The 22,237-nt window shown below is 31.3% G+C and overlaps 2 protein-coding genes across 2 annotated transcripts; both read right to left on the bottom strand.

Moving 5' to 3' along the window:
* On the bottom strand, window positions 1-3,844 carry LOC131179177 (beta-glucosidase 18-like). The gene is made up of 12 exons (XM_058145249.1): window positions 3,624-3,844; window positions 3,106-3,175; window positions 2,853-2,911; window positions 2,232-2,307; window positions 2,062-2,136; window positions 1,888-1,975; window positions 1,461-1,713; window positions 1,219-1,334; window positions 870-1,122; window positions 657-759; window positions 425-527; window positions 1-336 (listed from the first exon to the last, which is right to left on the bottom strand). The coding sequence occupies exons 1-12, from the start codon at window positions 3,759-3,761 to the stop codon at window positions 123-125; spliced, it is 1,548 nt and encodes a 515-aa protein (XP_058001232.1). The 5' UTR covers window positions 3,762-3,844; the 3' UTR covers window positions 1-122.
* A 13,400-nt stretch (window positions 3,845-17,244) lies between these two features.
* Window positions 17,245-21,087, bottom strand: LOC131179176 (beta-glucosidase 18-like). Its single transcript, XM_058145248.1, has 12 exons — window positions 20,866-21,087; window positions 20,342-20,411; window positions 20,089-20,147; window positions 19,470-19,545; window positions 19,299-19,373; window positions 19,125-19,212; window positions 18,698-18,950; window positions 18,456-18,571; window positions 18,107-18,359; window positions 17,894-17,996; window positions 17,662-17,764; window positions 17,245-17,573 (listed from the first exon to the last, which is right to left on the bottom strand). The coding sequence occupies exons 1-12, from the start codon at window positions 21,001-21,003 to the stop codon at window positions 17,360-17,362; spliced, it is 1,548 nt and encodes a 515-aa protein (XP_058001231.1). The 5' UTR covers window positions 21,004-21,087; the 3' UTR covers window positions 17,245-17,359.
* Window positions 21,088-22,237: the final 1,150 nt, after the last annotated feature.

Here is a 22,237-nt window from a genome sequence, read left to right as displayed (position 1 = left end):
TTGCAAATGCAAAATGTAATATTATTATTCTTTATTCAAAAATATTTTTCGGATTGCAAATGCTACAGTGTAAACAACTTAAAATAAATATAAATATTTCTACATGTGAACACTGTTCTAGATTACAAATGCGCAATGTTCTGTTGCCATTCTTGGGGATGATGAAGAGCTTCATTTTTCAGGAAATGCTGGAACCATTTGGCTGATCTTTTTGGTGTTCTCTGCATTGTTGTGCGGTCTACATGAACCAACCCAAAGCTTATGGTATATCCATATGTCCATTCAAAGTTATCTATCAGAGACCAATGGAAGTAGCCCCTCACATCTGCTCCATTCCTGTGATCATTATTAACCTTTATAAGATCACCAAGTCACCTTAAAAAAGAAAGGAGAAATATTGATAGGCAAGGATATATGAATCTACCTCATTGCAGAAACTAGAGAAGTGAGGTAACCCTCCATGTATTCCACCCTGTTCGTGTCATTGAGCATATCTTCAATGTTTCTACCGCTAGGTTGTGCATATCCTACAATTAGCATGTATATGTTATCATTAGACTGAATTTCAAATATCTGTTTGATAGTTGCAAGATTACACAAATTTAAGTCAGCAGAAGATAACAAAATGGTAATTGCAATTTAATTTTCTGATATACCGTTTTCTGTGATGAACATGGGCGTGTTGTTGTATCTATCTTTGAAATACGTGATTGTCTTCTCCATGCTATTTGGAACAACATAGAACGTAGGCATTGCTGTCTGTAAAGACCCAAAAAGAAAACGAAAAATGAAGAAGCAATGTTAAGTACTGTTTTTAATTATCATCTGCTTTAATTGCTATTTAGATAGTTAGCTTCTGCATATCTTACCGGCTCTCCTATAAGAACTCCATCTTTTGTTCCAGTTCCATAAGTAAAGGTGTCTTTGAGTAAATCATCATGATAATTGCATGGTGAAAGCAGACAATCCTTTGCATAGAGAGTGCTATAATGGTTGATTCCAATGAAATCCAATTTGTTTGCCAGTTTCCTCTTGTCCTCCATCGAAAATGCTGGCAGCCTTAGACCTACAATTTGTCGCATCTCTGGTGGGTACTCTCCATACATAATGGGATCCATAAACCTGTACACCAAAAAAAAATTGCATTAATAGGCTCATCTAAGACCAAGCGACATCTTTATATGATAAACCTTGAATTACGAGTAATTAATTACTTACCAAGCAGCAATGAAACCTAGAGCTCGTTGAGCAGCCACACGATCAACTGGAATGTCTCTTAGTGGCTCATACCAGTAGATATGTAACACAATGCCAATCTTCCCTCCTTGTTTTTCCTATTTCACGTAATAAATATTAAGCAAAGATGACAAGGGAAAGAATTAACTCTTTGTTGGTTATTTGATGATATGCTATTGTATATAATTGTTGGTTATTTGATGATATGCTATTGTGTATAATACCTGATACTTTTTTCTGTAAATTTCAGTAGCTGTGGCATGAGCTAGTATCATATTATGAGCAGCGATGTAAGGTTCTAATTCAGAGTCTCCGGCTTTGCACTTGCCTACAGGGTAAGAGCATCGGTTTGGAGGCCATATTCCACTGTAGTACCCATATTGGGCCACCATATTAGCTTCATTGAGTGTAATCCAATGTTTCACTCTGTCTCCAAATGCCTTGAAGCAGATATCTGCGAAGTACCCGAAATCATCCCTGTAACAAGAATAAGATGGTAGAGTAGATGTTAATTTTTCTTTTTAATAGTGGTAGCAACTTACATTCTTTAACTAAAATTACAAATATGATATTTACTATGCAACAAGATCCATATTTATAACTCTCGCCTTATGAATGAGGACTCGCTATATAATAAGGTAAAGAACTTACTGCATTTGAGGACTTAGCCAAGCGCCATATCGATCTTCTAGTTCTTGAGGAACATCAAAATGGTGCAATGTAACAAATGGTTCTATTCCTGCATAATTAAGGAGTCATAATATTAGAAAAAAATAATAATAACCTAGGTGCCAAAGTATTATAACTTGATTCGATGTATTTTACCTTTAAGCAAGAGAGCATTAATAAGCTTATTGTAAAATGCAATACCCTCCGAATTGATCTCTCCAAATCTACCCTCTGTGATTAAAATTAAAATTAATTAAAATATGAAAAATTGAATTAAAAAGAAAACTTATATATAATGCAAAGAAAAAAAATTGTATAAAACATACTTGGAAGGATTCTGACCCATGAAATCGAGAATCTGTACGAATTTACTCCAAGAGAATGCATCAACTCTACGTCATCCTATCACAGAGCAACATAATGTATAATATTTTGAATATTTTATTGTAAGTATATCATAAAGTTGAGTAAATGTTTGGCTGTAAAGTGGGAAAAAATCTCTTGTTATTTTTCCCATTTAAAATCAGTTTGATTTGGACTGTTTTTCATTAGTAAATAAGTGAGCTGAAAAATAGACTTTTTTTTTTTAATTTCAACAAATTTATTTTAAAAAGCCTTAATTTTTAAAAACACAAATTCACATGTTTTATTATTTTATAAAAATTATAACTTTTATTGCTTAATTATTTAATAATTTTATCCCCCAACTATGAACAGAATCAAAGTTATTTAATTTAGCTCTGTTACTGTGATTGACAGGAACTTTAAGAGCTCCAAATAGTGGAAGAATATCAAATTTCAAGGTTGCTTATGGCTTGATTAATTAATCATCTGTCAACACTGATGGGTTATGGAAAAAAAAAAAAAAAAAAACAATTATGGGTTCCCACAAATTCTTTAACATATTATATTGTTAGTCGTCTAAATTCAAGGAAATTATCAATTACCAAAAATTGATGATAGTGATCATCAGCTGTATTCCCATTGCTTCCATCCTTAATTTCTCCTGATAAAAACAGCAGTCACATTTATCCTCAATTAGTTAATTACCTTACATGGAAAGAAATTAATTAATCTAAATTAAGCATAAACGCAAATGAAAATTTGAGCAACAGCGAACTAGATAAAGTTCATTATATGTCATGAAATTTCTTAGCCTCCAGTCATAAATAAATAAATAAGAAGAATTAATATTTGTACCAGGAGATAAGTGGGTGAATACATCCCAATTGCTGAGGCCTTTGTTGGCTTCCAAGTATGCTCCTTCAATCTGCATGAATAAACAGATAAATTAATAATTATTTGTTATATTAGCTGACGCACATCAAACAGAACTCTTTTTTCAATCATAGGATCTAAATTGCAAGTGAAGGTGACGAGCAAGTCCTCAATGTGAAGGCTGCATCAGCATTATATAGGTATATGTCGTTCAGAAGTAACAAGAATGGCTAGATATACACATATGATCAAAAGAAAAGAGGCAAACAGATGAGAGACAAAAGTGATGAATATATAGAATAAAAAGATAGAAAATACACCATTTAAATATGCATCAATTGATAAGAAGCTGAAAACTTAATTATTATTTTTACATAAAATTCCATTTCAGAACAGTTGCATAGGTGTAAAATATAGACCAAACGCAAATTGTGCTGCCGTTTTGTAAGGTTGTAATATATATATATATATAAAAGAGAAGCATACATATACATAGCTACCTGATAAGAAGAAGTAGCAGTCCCAAAGAAAAAAGAAGAAGGGAATTGGCTACGGTTCAAACATGAACACCCACTTATCATCAATGATAGGAAGAGAACTAAAACTGAACACACTTTCTTCATCCTCCTCCTTATCATTCACCACTGATATTCTTTTTAAGTTTTCTTGTTCTGCACAGCTAATAACTAACACAGAGGTTTGGGTTGTGTTATCGCTGGGATCGATCTTCCCTTTATATAGAGAACTGGGTGGCATTTTTGTAAATTTTTGGTTACTGGTTGTTGGATCTTGCACATTAATTTTTGGTCAAATATAATACATATGTATATTTCTTAACAATGAGGAATATATATTTCTTTTGTGGTTTACTTTTATGATTTAAAATTTCATCAACAAAATATAGAGAAAATTTTCCTGTCAACAAAAAATTCTTCTACATTAAATGGAAACGTGCATGCTGAATAGTCATATGAGACAGGACAATTTCCAGGAAGCATCGATCATGCATGCATGGGACGCCTAAACTGGAACTGCAGTTTCTGAGCAATTAAGCAATGAGCTGAAACTAGCGAACTTTATATAATTATTGATAAATCAATTTTAAGAAAAGAATTCAAATAAATTCTCACACAGCTACATTTGAAAAGAAATCAACTTTATTTAATAAATTAATACAATTCTTTTCATTTAGAATTTTGAAAATACAAAGAACAAGAAATATTAATGGGTCTACATTAATGTCTTATTTTTATATAAAAAAAATAATTTTAATTTATTGAAATCAAAATCAATTGGGCTGCACCAGTTTAACAGTCTTCCTCCAGAATATTGTTGTATGGTCTGATTTTGCATAACATATGTGGGGTTGCGTACCCTGTCAACAAAAAATTATTCTACATTAAATGGAAACATGCATGCTGAATAGTCATATGAGACAGGACAATTTCCAGGAAGCATCGATCATGCATGCATGGGACGCCTAAACTGGAACTGAAGTTTCTGAGCAATTAAGCAATGAGCTGAAACTAGTCAACTTGATATAATTATTTTGATAAATCAATTTTAAGAAAAGAATTCAAATAAATTCTTGCTTTGAAAAAAATTCAACTTTATTGTCTATGATAATAAATTATATACTTGATTTGTAAAAATATATAAGCTCCTATCTCTCCTGTGATTTTTTGTAATGCTTAAAATTTTAATTATTTCTTTCTTTGAGTGAGGGATTAGGGGAGCGGTGACTTTAACTTAATTTTGCCAGATGAGTAGTATATATTTAACCACTAGACTAAGTCAAATTATTCTAATGCTTTGATTTTATTAATGAATTTATGTTTTTTCAAAAAGAAAGTAATTTATTAGATTTTTTCTTATTATAGTATAATCACTACAACAAAAACAAATATTAAAATTAGTAGTAAAATTTTTGCAACGATATTAATTTTACTACTATAAAACTAACATATCAGTAACATGAAAAATTATTGCTGATGATACGTAAAAAGAATATAACAACAATCGTTGTTATCATTGATAAATTTTTTACAGTAACAACTATTGCTGCTCGTAATTATTTTTTTTAGTGACCATAATTTTGTTATAAAATATGTATGACCACAATTTTATACCAATAACTTGCAGCAATTCATATATCATTGTCAAAACTTACTGCAACAAATTTTGTAATTTTGGCGGTAAAATATTTTTGCTACTAAATCTAACATTTTTTTTATAGTATGCATTATAAAATTATTAGTTAGTTATTAAATTATTAGACTAATCAATATAGAACGCATTTTTATTCTATCTATTATTTTATTTTATTAATTTTATCATTAAATAAAACATTATAATTATTTATTAATAATTATTTACAAAATAAGATTTATTTTATTAAAATTAAAATAATCACAGATGACAAGTTGGTTAAATTTTTGCTTTAAAAAAGGTAGTTAAATTTTAATATTTTTCGGAGAAAACAAAAAAACGTGCTAATTGACAAAAAAATTTCTTTGAATTAAGATGTATGTATCACTATCTTATGATAATTTTTTTAATTAAATTAAATTAAATAGTATAATCTTTGGAGGAATTATTAAGGAAAATCTGGGAACTTGGACTGTATATATGATTACATCATAAAGATTAGTACGATTATTCTGCCGTCACTGGTTATCAATATTGAACAAGTGGTCTAAGAAATTGACCCTTTGCCTGGAATATTTTCTTTGACGTCCATTCTCTACAAACAAGTCTTCTTTTCTCTCTCTCTCTCTCTCTCTCTTTTTCTTTTAATTAAGTCTTTTTTTCCCCCAAAATATAAAGAACTGATGGCTGAAAAATAAATGAAGCTTTGACATGAAATTGACATCAATGCCAACCCAGCTATTGTCTTCTAATGGCCAACAGCCAAATAAATAACTAGTTGCTGTGTGCATTAATCGCTTAATAAAAAATAATTAAAAAGAAGTAATACCCCCAAAACTGAAAGAATAATTAAAAAGAAGAAATGGCCACACTAATAAAATTACATGGTTCAATTATGATGGCCTAAGGGATATGGTCTCACTTTGTTTAACTTTCAAACTAAGTGGATCAAGAAATTCCCTCGCATTCGAGTCTTAATTTGTGTTGGACTATGTCTTAGACATGATGATTTTTTTTTTCAAAATATATTATCCTTTTATTTTTATATATTCAAAGAGCTTTAAAATAAAGTGATGTCAATTAGCTTTAACTTAGATGATTAAGTTTGTCTCAGAAGAAACTAATTGTAAAAAATAAAGAAAATCGTAATTTATCAAGTTTTTCTTATTATAGTCTTGTGCATTATAATATTATTTACCTAACAAACTAATGAAGAATGTATTGATACACATATTTTATATGGGCATTTTAGAGTCATTTTGCATTAATTTTGCTCTTTTATTTTAGAGTTTTATAGCAATTTAGTTTTTAATTTAGTTAAATTATAATTTTAGTTTTTTATAATTGATTTTTGAAATTTTTATGTTTTTAATAGGTTTTAAGGTGATTTGAAGATAAAAAGATGCAAATGGTAATAATTTATTGTTGTTTGGAGGCTTAGAGTGGTGAAAAAATTGAAAAAATTTTGCTTGAAGAATAGCTGAAATTTTACTGAGCTTCAACATTGGGCAGTGTTATTTCTGAAGCAGGCAGGGAATTTAAGAGAAATCGTAATTTTCAGACGAAGTGACATGAGGCATGATACTTCGTCAGTCGCAGTAAAGAGAAAATTTAAGGGAGGAAGCGATTTTCAAACGAAGTCACATGCCCCATGTTACTTCACCTGTTTTTTTTACACGAGGCATGTTGAAATCCAACACGGGGCATGTTGAAATCCAACACTGGGTTGTATTGTGTGGCAAATTTTTATGCTGATTATGATTATTTTTTACAGCTCATCACTTTTGTACCTTTTGTCCTTATTCCCTTTTAGCTTATTTTAGGCAGATCATTAGAGACATATAAATAGATCATTTTCTCCTTTTAGCCAAAAGAAAGATCAAGCCATGCAAAAACTTAAAAAAGAGAATAAGGAGGAAGGAAGAGAAAAAGACCATGAGAAAGAGAGGAAGAAGAAACGCCATTTTCTGTTGGGATCTGTTACAAGTAATGTCCAGCTTCAGATATTCTGGGATTCGGGGCTTTCTTTACATGGATTTTTCTACTCTTAGCTCCATTTTATGTTTCTTTCATTTATTATATCATTTTCCATTGTAAATATTATTATGAGTGAGTAGATTTTCTAAGATTTCTGATGCGGACTACCGCAAGTGCATGGGTTATTCATGTAGTATAAAAAAGATATCATTCTCACGAAGAGTTGTATTTTCAATTGAATTTTTAATGTAAAATGAACTATATTAAAATTATAATTTAATCAAACAAATAAAAGAAATTTGGTAATTTGAATTATAGGGTATGAAAATATAAGACTCCATTCAAATAATGACTAATTTAATAATTGGCTAAATAAAGAAATTGAAAAATTAATAATAAAAATTGGTGAAATGAGATAAATTAAGCACTTAAAAGTAAAATAATAAGCAGCAATTGTAAAAAGACGATTCTGGAGTTAATGATTCATATTCAAGTCAATTTGAAATTTTCCCTACCTAACCCAATCTATGAATTATGTGTTAAAGGAGATCAATTCTAAAATCCTTTGAAATCTCTTTCGAGTGAAAGAAAGTGTGCCTTGATTAATTATATCCTATTTTCGCGGAGTTTAAAATTATCCAAGACCCATAAAAATCTTTAATCAATCTATAAAACCCTCTTAATCCTTAGTCTATTTTTATATGTAAGTTAATTAAGTTCAATTTCTTGATTATTTATCGCTTGGCTGTCTCCTTTCGGTCCTTGAACTAAGGATTAAGAACATAACTTAATAGGGCCTTACATTAAGCATGTCAACAAGCTCACAAGAAATGGATTAAACTTCATAAATTTCATTAAATTGGGACTAACCCAGTTCAAATCCATAAAATAACTCAAATATTACATCCCTAACTCCATAATTAAAGAAAACTACTCACAATCCATGTTCATTATAAGAGATTTTGTGTAGAAGAAGAAATAAAACATAAAAAGTAAACTTAAAAATAGAAAACTCGATGTTTGGTGTGAAGAATCTGGTGAACAAGAGCCAAAATTTCGACTAGTGTGAAAAACGGCATTCTTCCACTTTTTGTCTCTCTCCTTTTCTTCAATTGTTTCTCTTCTTGTTCTTCTCTTTGTAAAAAGTGATGTAAGAAGGCTTAAATACCTCCTGACAAAAACCCTAGGATGGCCTAAAAATGGTTTAAGGTGAGGTCACTACAAGTGTGAGAAGATTTGCTTCTTCAGCTAACTAATGAGGAAGTGCATAGCTTGAATAGTACTTGTACAACATCTTGTACAGAGTCAAGTCTGGAGAGGATGAGTGAAAACAAGTTTGCATAGCCATGTAGGTCCCTATGCACATTTTGGCAAGCTCTAGAGTTTTTTCGTGGTATTGCACAGGCAGGTGCATAAGCTGTGCAAAGGCTGTGCAGGTTTCGATAGATCTCCATTTGTCTCCTGTGGCAGTGCATAAGCAGATGCACAGGCTGTGCGACATCTTGTGCAACTTTCGATAGGTTTTAGCTATTTTCTGAGCTTTCACATTAAGAAGGTGCACAGCCTGTGCACTATCTTGTGCAACTTTTGCAGGTTTGCAATTTCTCTATTTTTCTAGATGCTGATTGCACAGGCTGTGACCATATTATGCGACTTTCGGCAACTTACAAAATTTCTTCTAATTTATGGACACAAGTTGCATAGGCTATGCAATATATTGTGCAGATTTCGGCAACCTTTGAAATTTTCAATTTTTAAGCTTCATTTTTGGCACTTTTAGATTTGGAATTTACTCTTTACTTGCATAATTATTGTTTAGTCCCTCAGAAATACCATTTTATCTACAAATGAAAAATAAAATTACAAATTAACCCAAAATTAACAAGTATAAAGGATTAATTAAATAACTAATGAAATTAACTAATAAAAGAATAAAATAACTATAAAATCTAACCTAAATGTGTAATGGCCCGGCCCACTAGTGATATTGTCCGCTTTGTGCCGAAGCCCTCACGGTTTTAAAATACGTCACTAAGAGTTACGAACCGCCAACTTATAAACCCAACATCTCTCCCGTGTTTTGCCGATGTGGGATTTGCCTAGGGTGTTACAATCCACCCCCCTTATGGGACTCAGCATCCTCGCTGAGGTTTGCCCCACCATCGCCCAAGGTTGCACGCAGAGTGGCTCTGATACCACAAATATAATGGCCCGGCCCACTGGTGATATTGTCCTCTCTGGGCCGAAGCCCTCACAGTTTTAAAACGCGTCACTAGGAGTTACGAACCGCCAACTTATAAACCCAGCACCTCTCCCGTGTTTTGCCGATGTGGGATTTGCCTAGGGTGTTACAAAATGACTATATGAAATGCATATGTCAAATATTTCCAAACTCAAATCTTTGCTTGTCCTCAAGCAAACTTTGAAATACAATGCAACTTTAGGATGCCTTGTCCAAAGAATCATGAAAATCACCTATTAGAGCAATCTAACTCACCTCTAGTCATACCAACAATCCATATACCCATCCTTCAAGATGCAAAGACTTTAATGCTTACTCAAGCTTTCACCGCTTAGCCTCAAGTCAATTAATCATCTAAAAATCTCAAACCAACTAATAAAAAAAAGAAAGTCATGCTAAAAAAGAACTCCAAAATAATTAATAGCCAAAGTGCCTCTATATAGAATGATGGAACTTGATGAATGGATGAATAAATTCTCAATCCCATAAGCACACTTTCTATCCCTATCTCCACTAATGTAGCAAGCACAATTATGAGATCAAAGGACTTTTAGGGATATAATGGGGCTATAAGGCTCAAAATGAGGCTAACAAGAAAAAAGGGTAAAAAGGATTTAAAACATTAGAATATTTTCAATCTTGAAAACATAAGGTACACTTCTTTTTTTTTTCTTTTTTTTTTCATATTTAACTTTTTTTTAAAGAGGAGAGAAAAACACAATGAGAATTTTCAAGTGCTAGCATATTTTACAAAGTGCATAGAATGAAGGGACTACTTTAATACTTTAATATTTTTATTTTGTATCTTCTTTTTATGACTGTCTCTAAAAATATCACCCCCAAACTCATTTTCGTTAATACTTGGGTAGATTTCCTCCAATTTGAATAATAACAATGAAAAGCCCATGGATACTAGCACTTTTATAGAAGATAGGCATCTCTTCTCTATTTTATTTTTGTCTTTTCTCTCTTTTTCTTCTTTTTTTTTTTTTTTTGGATAGTGTACTAAATATTATGCATAATTATTCTCATGAAATGGTTGGTAGTATTTGGTTCATTGGCTAGGTAGCAATAAGGGTTTTCAAGAAAATTTAGATGTAATGTAGGCTCAAAGGAATTTGCAAAGGTTAATTTTATTGAAGAGAAAAGGCCAAAGATTTAAAATGAGAAGGTTTAAGTCAAGTAATGCTTAATCATCTCTTTGTTTAAGTACAAACTAATATTTCTCCTTGAAAGGTTTAGAAAGTTTGTTCTAGGATTGGTGAGACATCACTTGACTACCTTTTGTCATAGCTCTCTCTAAACACTCCAATCTCTAAATAACTAATTGGGTGGCTCTTTGGCTAAGAAGATATAGGCAAAGGTAAATATTTCAAAACTTTGCATCTCTTCGAAACTTTCAATCTTCAATCCCAACTAGAGGTAGGCTAAATCACTATACTAAGCAACTCTCATTACTCAAAGGACTTGGCAAAAATTTTATTTCATGAATGCATGATTTGTAAAAATGAGCAATGCATTAACTAAATATAAGAAATCTATACACAAATTTTCTATATGGCTGCTATATGAAGTATGGTGTATATGTATGTGCATGTAAAATATTTACAATATGAATGTATGATGTATGTATTGAATGAAATGAAATACACTTAGACTGAAATGCTAATTTTTTAAAAATCTTATATACAAACCCAAACTCAAAGCAGACGTTGTTAAAATTAATGCCAAGATGGGATAGAATGCAAGGAGTTGGTGCATGAAAGTGCAACAAATTTGTGAAATATAAGTAAGTACTAAAATAAATAATTCTAGAAAATGAGCCAAAAAAGCTTACTTATAATTGCAAGAATTGAAAATGTATCGTATAAATGGAATGGAAAATTATAAAGGTTTACCTTGAATGAAGAATGGAGAATTTGGAGTAATTAAAATCTAAAAATATCCCTCAACACTATTAAAGAGAACAAATATCATAGAAAAAGTGGTGCTACGCAGGTTAGATTGCATACGCTGTCCAGGAGTTACTGTAACAGAATTTACTCTGTGAATAATATTTTCTGCAGAATTAGTCCTGCAATAGTAAAACTACATAAGTCACAAGACTAGGTCAAAAGCGCTTTCAACAGAATGAACAGAAAGACATAAACAGTGCTGCAAACTTAAAAATGCATTCCAAAATAGCTGCTAGTGCCAAAATCTCAATTGAAATGAAAAATATAAGTTGCTTGAACTTTATTAAAACCAAAATTAAGACTAAACATGAACAAATACACTATTTGTGCAAAGTAAAAGCACCAAATTCTACTGTGTATGTGAACAATATAATTTCTGTAGATTTACTCTCTAAATAGTAAATTCTGCAGAATTCTCAGCTTTTTTATGAAGCAAACATCATTAACACATTAAAAATCATCTAAAAAAAATGTCAGCATACTCTCATTGAAAATATACACTGCAAAACATAAAAAAAAAAATTCTCCAAATAAGAATTTGCTATAAGACATATCCATCTCCAAAAGCCAAATTCAAGCCCAACACATCAAAATCAAAATTCACACGCTAACTTAATTCTCAATTCCACAATTAATCAAGCATTTAATTCTTTAATCCAAGCACACCCTCTCACATGAAAAGTTAACATCAAGGAAATAAATTTATTACATCACCTCAACCACTTATCAAAATGAAAAGCAAAAGATGAACTTCTTTAAATGTTGTCTTGATGTAGAATATAAGCTCTTGACAATAACTCTCCTTCTTGCCAATTTGACAAAATATGCTCAATCTACAATTTTGTATTTTCCATCTTATAAGCATTTGTGCAAGATCAAATGAGATAATTATCAAAAATTGAATATAGGGGTGATTAAAAACAAAGCAAATAAAATAAAATTAATCAAAACAAAACAAAAGAACTTAGGGTGTCTCCCAAGAGTGCTAAGTTAAGGTCATTAGCTTGACCCTTGTCATGTTTCATGGTGACTGAAATTGGAAATTTTTGCCTTTATTCCCAACAGGTGCTTCAATGAACATATACTTCATCTTCTTTCCATCACATGAGAAGATCTCTGTTGCTTTGTTTAAAAATCCAACCATTTCTTTCAAGAACATAACTTAAAGGGCTCCTACATTAGGCATGTCAATAAACTCATAAGAAATGGATTAAACTTCATAAATTTCTTTAAATTGGGACTAACTCAGTTCAATTTCATAAAATAACTCAAATATTACATCCCAATCTCAAAAAAAAAAAAAAAAACTACTCACTATGCATGTTTATTAGAAGAGATTTTGTGTAGAAGAAGAAATAAAATATGAAAAGTAAACTTGAAACTGAAAAATCCGATGTTTAGCATAAAGAATATGGTGAAGAAGAGCAAAAGTCCCAGCTGGTGCATGAAAAATTGTGTTCTTCCTCTTTTTGTTTCTCTTCTTTTCTTTAATTCTTTCTCTTCTTATTCTTCTCTTCGCAAAAAGTGATGTAAGGAGGCTTAAATACCTCTTGACAAAAACCCTAAGATAGCTTAAAAATGGTTTGAGATGAAGTCATTGCACGTGTGAGAAGATTTACTTCTTCAGCCAATTAATGAGGAAGTGCATAGCTTGAACAATGCCTGCACAACATCTTGTGCAGAGTCAAATCTGGAAAGGATGAGTGAAAACGGGTTTGCATAGCCATGTAGTCCCTGTGCATATTTTGGCAAGCTATAGAGGTTTTTCATGATATTGCATGTGCAGTGCATAGGTCAGGTGAGACTGTGCAGGCTTCGGTGGATCTCCATTTGTCTTTCGTGATAGTGCACAAGCAGATGCACAGGCTATGCGACATCCGGTTCAACTTTTGACAAGTTTTAGCTATTTTTTGAGCTCTCACATAGGCAGGTGCACAGCTTGTACAACTTTCGACAGGTTTGCAATTTCTCTGTTTTTGTGGATGCGGATTGCACAGGCTGTATACCATCATGTGCAACTTTAGGCAACTTACAAAATTTCTGCTAATTTCTGCATACAAGTTGCACAGACTGTGTAGTATGTTGTGCAAATTTCAGTAGCCTTTAAAATTTTCAAATTTTAGGCTTTATTTTTAGCAGTTTTGGACTTAGAATTTACTCTTTACTTGCACAATTACCTTTTTTATCTCTCAAAAACATCATTTTATCTACAAAACAAAAAAAAAATACAAATTAACCCAAAATTAACAAGTATGAATGATTAATTAAATAACTAATGAAATTAACTAGAATTAACTAATAAAAGAATAAAATAACTATAAAATCTAACCTAAATGACTACATGAAATGCATATGTCAATTTCAGAGTTGGGTTGTAATGTTTTAAATTAATCTGTATATTTGGATGAATTTTATTCAGGTTTATAACATTTATGAGTTTTGATTCATTCATTGTGTACTTTATTGACTTGCCTAGTGTTGGATCCAATTGGGTATAGTTTTTAATCTTTGGTTGAAGGAAGGTGAAAATCATTTATAGATAATCATGGTTTTGAACTTAATTATCTAGTGTTAGAGATGAACGAGGGATTGAGAGGATTTATTGGTTGATTAAAGTTCCTAGTAAGTTTTGGGTAAATCAAATATTGTATAAGAGTAAGGTTTAGTTTTCTTAAAATACTCTTTGGTTTGCTCGAGAAAGAAATCAAAGGAGATTATAATTAGCTACCTTCAAACCATGAATTTTTTTAAAAATTGAATGAACCTAACCAAATCTCATTTGCTTTAAAGTATGAACCCTAACTCTGGAATCACTTTTACTATTAATTGACCTCTGCTCTTATGTACCCATTGCTAGTTTAGTAAAATTTTACTTAGTTTAAGAATTTATTTATATTAACCATTGCTTATTTTCTTTATTTTCTATTTAAATTATTGTATTTAGTTAATTAGTTCTTCTATAAATCTTCATTAATCTAAATAATCAAAACAACAATAATTTAGTACCTAAATATAATTCCTCGTGAGAATGATACTCTTTAATTATTTTATTTTTTATTCATTTTATTTACAAATTGTTAATTTTATCATTACATCATTTAATAGTATTTAATTACTTAAAAATAAATTTATTTTAATAAAAATAAAATAATCACAAATTGTCTCAATAGGATAAATGATAATTTAGTTACTTTTTTGCTTTAAAAAAAGTTAGTTACATATTAATATTTTTTAGAGAAAATAGACAGCTCGAGCTAATTGACAAACATATTTCTCTGAAATAAGATACATGTATATACCATCTTGATTATAATAATTTTGCAATTAAATTAAATTAAATTAAAAAATCTTGGAGAATTAATGTAAGGAAGATGTAGGAAATTGGACTATATGTATATATATGAATAGATAAAAAAGATTACTATGATTCTGTCGTCTGGGGATCAATAAAACCAACATTATTTATTTTTACCATTAAGAGAATAAAATAGAGAAACTCTCGTGCATGGCCGTATTTTCGTTTTTTTTAAGCTAAGAATTCAGTGGGAAGGAAATATGGATGTTATTTTTGTGGCTTTGAATTTTGGGATATGTTTTTTTCATAGATCCGAATTGTGACCTGACCTAAAAGTTTCGTGTTGCGACTCGATTGGAATAAAAAATGAGATGTGTGCGACTCGATTGGGATAAAAAATTAGATCTGTGGTGACAGCAAATGGCACGGGCCGATAGGCCCGGGCCTGAAGCCCACTATTGATCCCCTTGGGGTGGCGGGCAACGCCCCCGTGGTATAAACCAGTATAAATATTGTAATATTCTACCTTTTACCATAGAGTTGTGAGATATTCGGGTAAAATACTAGGGTTAAAGTTTGAGAGTTTTGATTGATTGTATTTTACTCGTTTTATCACAGTGAAACTTTTTCTCTTGTATTGCCACGTAGACCTTATGGTTGAACCACGTTAAATCCTTTGTTATTCTTCTTCTCTTTTCAATACTGTGTGATTGTGCGATTTGTGTGTGCGCCTTAGATTTGCGTGCTTGTCATAACAATGGAGTTTGACATGATATAGTTAATGAGTTTGACAAACCACCAGCTCATAACATTCAGTCTGATATTTTTTTCTTTTATTATCATTAATCATTAAAAAAAATACCAATATGAGGCTCTCAAATTTTATTCATATTTATCTAATAATATAGAAAATTATAATTGAAATATTAACTGAGCATACTACAAAAAAAAATTGTAAATTACATGCTAATTAATTAACTGATGCAGAATGAACACCATTTCCGAGTTTCTCACTTTCTGCTCAATATGCCAAACACCAGATATACTCTTCTTGACTCTGATGTCAAATAGGACTAAGTCGAAAGGTAATTTATGAATCTTTTTGCAGCTAGAAGTGGTGCAGGATCGCATTAAGCCATTTGTGAATGGATTATTTGCAGATTTATATTATTACCTATGGCTGTTTACGTTGTTGTGAAAACCATTCTCTGATTATTATGTGGCATTGAGTAGGGTGGCAGCTCAGGTATCCGAAAGCATCGGTAGCTGATGCTTAGCCAAGAAAATGCAAGAAAGTTACTGGTTAATGCAAAGTCGTTTTATAAAATGCAGGTACTGAAATGTGTAACAATGATGATTATACAACAGATTTTTAGTTGGCGGTATAATCGATTGTCATATTTTGCAATTGTTGAATATATAATTACGTTTCCTTCATGATTTGTATTGGATTTTTAGGGCGTTACAATGCGACTAGTGGAGGTCAAGAAAACTTTACCCAATGGATTTTACAACTGGAGATCAATGAATGAAAGGGACTATGTTTCCATCACGTATCACAAACACTGCATTGTCAAATGCAGCTACTTTAGGCCACATAGCAGAAAATGCCTGGGCATAGCATTATGACAAGAGGGGAGCATACACAATTGAATCAGCCTATTCCCTTTTATGATTAAAAAAGAAGGTGAAGCCAATAACTTGAACCCATGTCCTTTTAAGACAGCACATGATAAATTTTGGAAATCAATTTGGAGACCAAAGGCGCAGACAAAGATTAAAACTTAGCTTCAAAGAATCTGCTTCCAACAAAGAATAACAATATATCACATCAGAAGATGGATTGGATTCAAGAGCTCAGCCTGCTACAGGATGCATGTCCTCCAGCACAGGCAGAGCCCTACCAGCAATTAAAGAAATAGTAAGTGGCAACCTCCTCCTCAAGGATCACTCAAATTCAATTCTGATACTGCATCAAATCATAAGTCACAATCAGTATGCTATGTTGCACTCTGCAGAATCACAGAAGTGAAATTATACAATGCAAGACAGCAAGCAGTAATTGCACTTCTCCCCTGGTAGGAGAAACACTAGCCCTGCTAGAATCCATTAGCCTTGCTCAGGATATGGGACTACAGAAACTTATCCTATACTTTGTGCGAATCTCTCGCGAGGAAACATGATGTCTATTGGGAAATTGACGCCTTGGTGAAACACATTCATAGACAGATTGAGTTATTCCAGGCCTGTGTCTTCAGCTTGCTCAAAAGAACTGCAAATACGATAGCAGATTGTATAGCAAAGCAGTGTTTTTAGGCTTTTCTTGTAACATTCCAGTTATAATCCTCTGTTGTTGAGAAAACTTTTGATTTTGGATTCGCTTGGGAATGTAATATTATTACGATTTGTTCAAAAAACAAAAATCATTAGATTGCAAATGCGCAGAATAAACAACTTAAATAAATACAAATATTTATATATGAAACACTGTTCTAGATTGCAACTGCAAAATGTAATATTATTATTCTTTATTCAAAAATATTTTTCGGATTGCAAATGCTACAGTGTAAACAACTTCAAATAAATATAAATATTTATACATGTGAACACTGTTCTAGATTACAAATGCACAATGTTCTGTTGCCATTCTTGGGGATGATGAAGAGCTTCATTTTTCAGGAAATGCTGGAACCATTTGGCTGATCTTTTTGGTGTTCTCTGCATTGTTGTGCGGTCTACATGAACCAACCCAAAGCTTATGGTATATCCATATGTCCATTCAAAGTTATCTATCAGAGACCAATGGAAGTAGCCCCTCACATCTGCTCCATTCCTGTGATCATTATTAACCTTTATAAGATCACCAAGTCACCTTAAAAAAGAAAGGAGAAATATTGATAGGCAAGGATATATGAATCTACCTCATTGCAGAAACTAGAGAAGTGAGGTAACCCTCCATGTATTCCACCCTGTTCGTGTCATTGAGCATATCTTCAATGTTTCTACTGCTAGGTTGTGCATATCCTACAATTAGCATGTATATGTTATCATTAGACTGAATTTCAAATATCTGTTTGATAGTTGCAAGATTACACAAATTTAAGTCAGCAGAAGATAACAAAATGGTAATTGCAATTTAATTTTCTGATATACCGTTTTCTGTGATGAACATGGGCGTGTTGTTGTATCTATCTTTGAAATACGTGATTGTCTTCTCCATGCTATTTGGAACAACATAGAACGTAGGCATTGCTGTCTGTAAAGACCCAAAAAGAAAACGAAAAATGAAGAAGCAATGTTAAGTACTGTTTTTAATTATCATCTGCTTTAATTGCTATTTAGATAGTTAGCTTCTGCATATCTTACCGGCTCTCCTATAAGAACTCCATCTTTTGTTCCAGTTCCATAAGTAAAGGTGTCTTTGAGTAAATCATCATGATAATTGCATGGTGAAAGCAGACAATCCTTTGCATAGAGAGTGCTATAATGGTTGATTCCAATGAAATCCAATTTGTTTGCCAGTTTTCTCTTGTCCTCCATCGAAAATGCTGGTAGCCTTAGACCTACAATTTGTCGCATCTCTGGTGGGTACTCTCCATACATAATGGGATCCATAAACCTGTACACCAAAAAAAAATTGCATTAATAGGCTCATCTAAGACCAAGCGACATCTTTATATGATAAACCTTGAATTACGAGTAATTAATTACTTACCAAGCAGCAATGAAACCTAGAGCTCGTTGAGCAGCCACACGATCAACTGGAATGTCTCTTAGTGGCTCATACCAGTAGATATGTAACACAATGCCAATCTTCCCTCCTTGTTTTTCCTATTTCAAGTAATAAATATTAAGCAAACATGACAAGGGAAAGAATTAACTCTTTGTTGGTTATTTGATGATATGCTATTGTATATAATTGTTGGTTATTTGATGATATGCTATTGTGTATAATACCTGATACTTTTTTCTGTAAATTTCAGTAGCTGTGGCATGAGCTAGTATCATATTATGAGCAGCGATGTAAGGTTCTAATTCAGAGTCTCCGGCTTTGCACTTGCCTACAGGGTAAGAGCATCGGTTTGGTGGCCATATTCCACTGTAGTACCCATATTGGGCCACCATATTAGCTTCATTGAGTGTAATCCAATGTTTCACTCTGTCTCCAAATGCCTCGAAGCAGATATCTGCGAAGTACCCGAAATCATCCCTGTAACAAGATTAAGATGGTAGAGTAGATGTTAATTTTTCTTTTTAATAGTGGTAGCAACTTACATTCTTTAACTAAAATTACAAATATGATACTTACTATGCAACAAGATCCATATTTATAACTTTCGCCTTATGAATGAAGACTCGCTATATAATAAGGTAAAGAACTTACTGCATTTGAGGACTTAGCCAAGCGCCATATCGATCTTCTAGTTCTTGAGGAACATCAAAATGGTGCAATGTAACAAATGGTTCTATTCCTGCATAATTAAGGAGTCATAATATTAGAAAAAAATAATAATAACCTAGGTGCCAAAGTATTATAATGTGATTCGATGTATTTTACCTTTAAGCAAGAGAGCATTAATAAGCTTATTGTAAAATGCAATACCCTCCGAATTGATCTCTCCAAATCTACCCTCTGTGATTAAAATTAAAATTAATTAAATTATGAAAAATTGAATTAAAAAGAAAACTTATATATAATACAAAGAAAAAAAAATTGTATAAAACATACTTGGAAGGATTCTGACCCATGAAATCGAGAATCTGTACGAATTTACTCCAAGAGAATGCATCAACTCTATGTCATCCTGTCACAGAGCAACCATAATGTACAATATTTTGAATATTTTATTGTAAGTATATCATAAAGTTGAGTAAATGTTTGGCTGTAAAGTGTGAAAAAATCTCTTGTTATTTTTCCCATTTAAAATCAGTTTGATTTGGACTGTTTTTCATTAGTAAATAAGTGAGCTGAAAAATAGACTTTTTTTTTTTAATTTCAACAAATTTATTTTAAAAAACCTTAATTTTTAAAAACACAAATTCACATGTTTTATTATTTTATAAAAATTATAACTTTTATTGCTTAATTATTTAATAATTTTATCCCCCAACAATGAACAGAATCAAAGTTATTTAATTTAGCTCTGTTATTGTGATTGACAGGAACTTTAAGAGCTCCAAATAGTGGAAGAATATCAAATTTCAAGGTTGCTTATAGCTTCATTAATTAATCATCTGTCAACACTGATGGGTTATGGGGAAAAAAAAAAAAAACAATGATGGGTTCCCACAAATTCTTTAACATATTATATTGTTAGTCGTCTAAATTCAAGGAAATTATGAATTACCAAAAATTGATGATAGTGATCATCAGCTGTATTCCCATTGCTTCCATCCTTAATTTCTCCTGATAAAAACAGCAGTCACATTTATCCTCAATTAGTTAATTACCTTACATGGAAAGAAATTAATTAATCTAAATTAAGCATAAACGCAAATGAAAATTTGAGCAACAGCGAACTAGATAAAGTTAATTATATGTCATGAAATTTCTTAGCCTCCAGTCATAACTAAATAAATAAGAAGAATTAATATTTGTACCAGGAGATAAGTGGGTGAATACATCCCAATTGCTGAGGCCTTTGTTGGCTTCCAAGTATGCTCCTTCAATCTGCATGAATAAACAGATAAATTAATAATTATTTGTTATATTAGCTGACGCACATCAAACAGAATTCTTTTTTCAATCATAGGATCTAAATTGCAAGTGAAGGTGACGAGCAAGTCCTCAATGTGAAGGCTGCATCAGGATTATATAGGTATATGTCGTTCAGAAGTAACAAGAATGGCTAGATATATACACATATGATCAAAAGAAAAGAGGCAAACAGATGAGAGACAAAAGTGATGAATATTTAGAATAAAAAGATAGAAAATACACCATTTAAATATGCATCAATTGATAAGAAGCTGAAAACTTAATTATTATTTTTACATAAAATTCCATTTCAGAACAGTTGCATAGGTGTAAAATATAGACCAAACGCAAATTGTGCTGCTGTTTTGTAAGGTTGTAATATATATATATATATATATAAAAGAGAAGCATACATATACATAGCTACCTGATAAGAAGAAGTAGCAGTCCCAAAGAAAAAAGAAGAAGGGAATTGGCTACGGTTCAAACATGAACACCCACTTATCATCAATGATAGGAAGAGAACTAAAACTGAACACACTTTCTTCATCCTCCTCCTTATCATTCACCACTGATATTCTTTTTAAGTTTTCTTGTTCTGCACAGCTAATAACTAACACAGAGGTTTGGGTTGTGTTATCGCTGGGATCGATCTTCCCTTTATATAGAGAACTGGGTGGCATTTTTGTAAATTTTTGGTTACTGGTTGTTGGATCTTGCACATTAATTTTTGGTCAAATATAATACATATGTATATTTCTTAACAATGAGGAATATATATTTCTTTTGTGGTTTACTTTTATGATTTAAAATTTCATCAATAAAATATAGAGAAAATTTTCCTGTCAACAAAAAATTCTTCTACATTAAATGGAAACGTGCATGCTGAATAGTCATATGAGACAGGACAATTTCCAGGAAGCATCGATCATGCATGCATGGGACGCCTAAACTGGAACTGAAGTTTCTGAGCAATTAAGCAATGAGCTGAAACTAGTCAACTTGATATAATTATTTTGATAAATCAATTATAAGAAAAGAATTCAAATAAATTCTGACTTCGAAAAAAATTGGACTTTATTGTCTATGATAATAAATTATATACTTGATTTGTAAAATTATATAAGCTCCTATCTCTCCTGTAATTATTTGTAATGCTTAAAATTTTAATTATTTCTTTCTTTGAGTGAGGAATTAGGGGAGCGGTGACTTTAACTTAATTTTGCCAGATGAGTAGTATATATTTAACCACTAGACTAAGTCAAATTATTCTAATGCTTTGATTTTATTAATGAATTTATGTTTTTTCAAAAAGAACGTAATTTATTAGATTTTTTCTTATTATAGTATTATCACTACAACAAAAACAAATATTAAAATTAGTAGTAAAAATTTTGCAACGATATTAATTTTACTGCTATAAAACTAACATATCAGTAACATGAAAAATTATTGCTGATGATACGTAAAAAGAATATAACAACAATCGTTGTTATCATTGATAAATTTTTTACAGTAACAACTATTGCTGCTCATAATTATTTATTTTAATGACCATAATTTTGTTATAAAATATGTATGACCACAATTTTATACCAATAACTTGCAGCAATTCATATATCATTGTCAAAACTTACTGCAACAAATTTTGTAATTTTGGCGGTAGAATATTTTTGTTACTAAATCTAACATTTTTCTATAGTATGCATTATAAAATTGTTATTTAGTTATTAATTCATTAGACTAATCAATATAGAACGCATTTTTATTCTATCTATTATTTTATTTTATTAATTTTA

This window comes from Hevea brasiliensis, chromosome 4 (assembly GCF_030052815.1).
Source record: "Hevea brasiliensis isolate MT/VB/25A 57/8 chromosome 4, ASM3005281v1, whole genome shotgun sequence".
Lineage (NCBI taxonomy): Eukaryota > Viridiplantae > Streptophyta > Magnoliopsida > Malpighiales > Euphorbiaceae > Hevea > Hevea brasiliensis.
The sequence above is the reverse complement of the archived record's forward strand: the minus strand, read 5'-3'. Positions and strand labels throughout refer to the sequence as shown.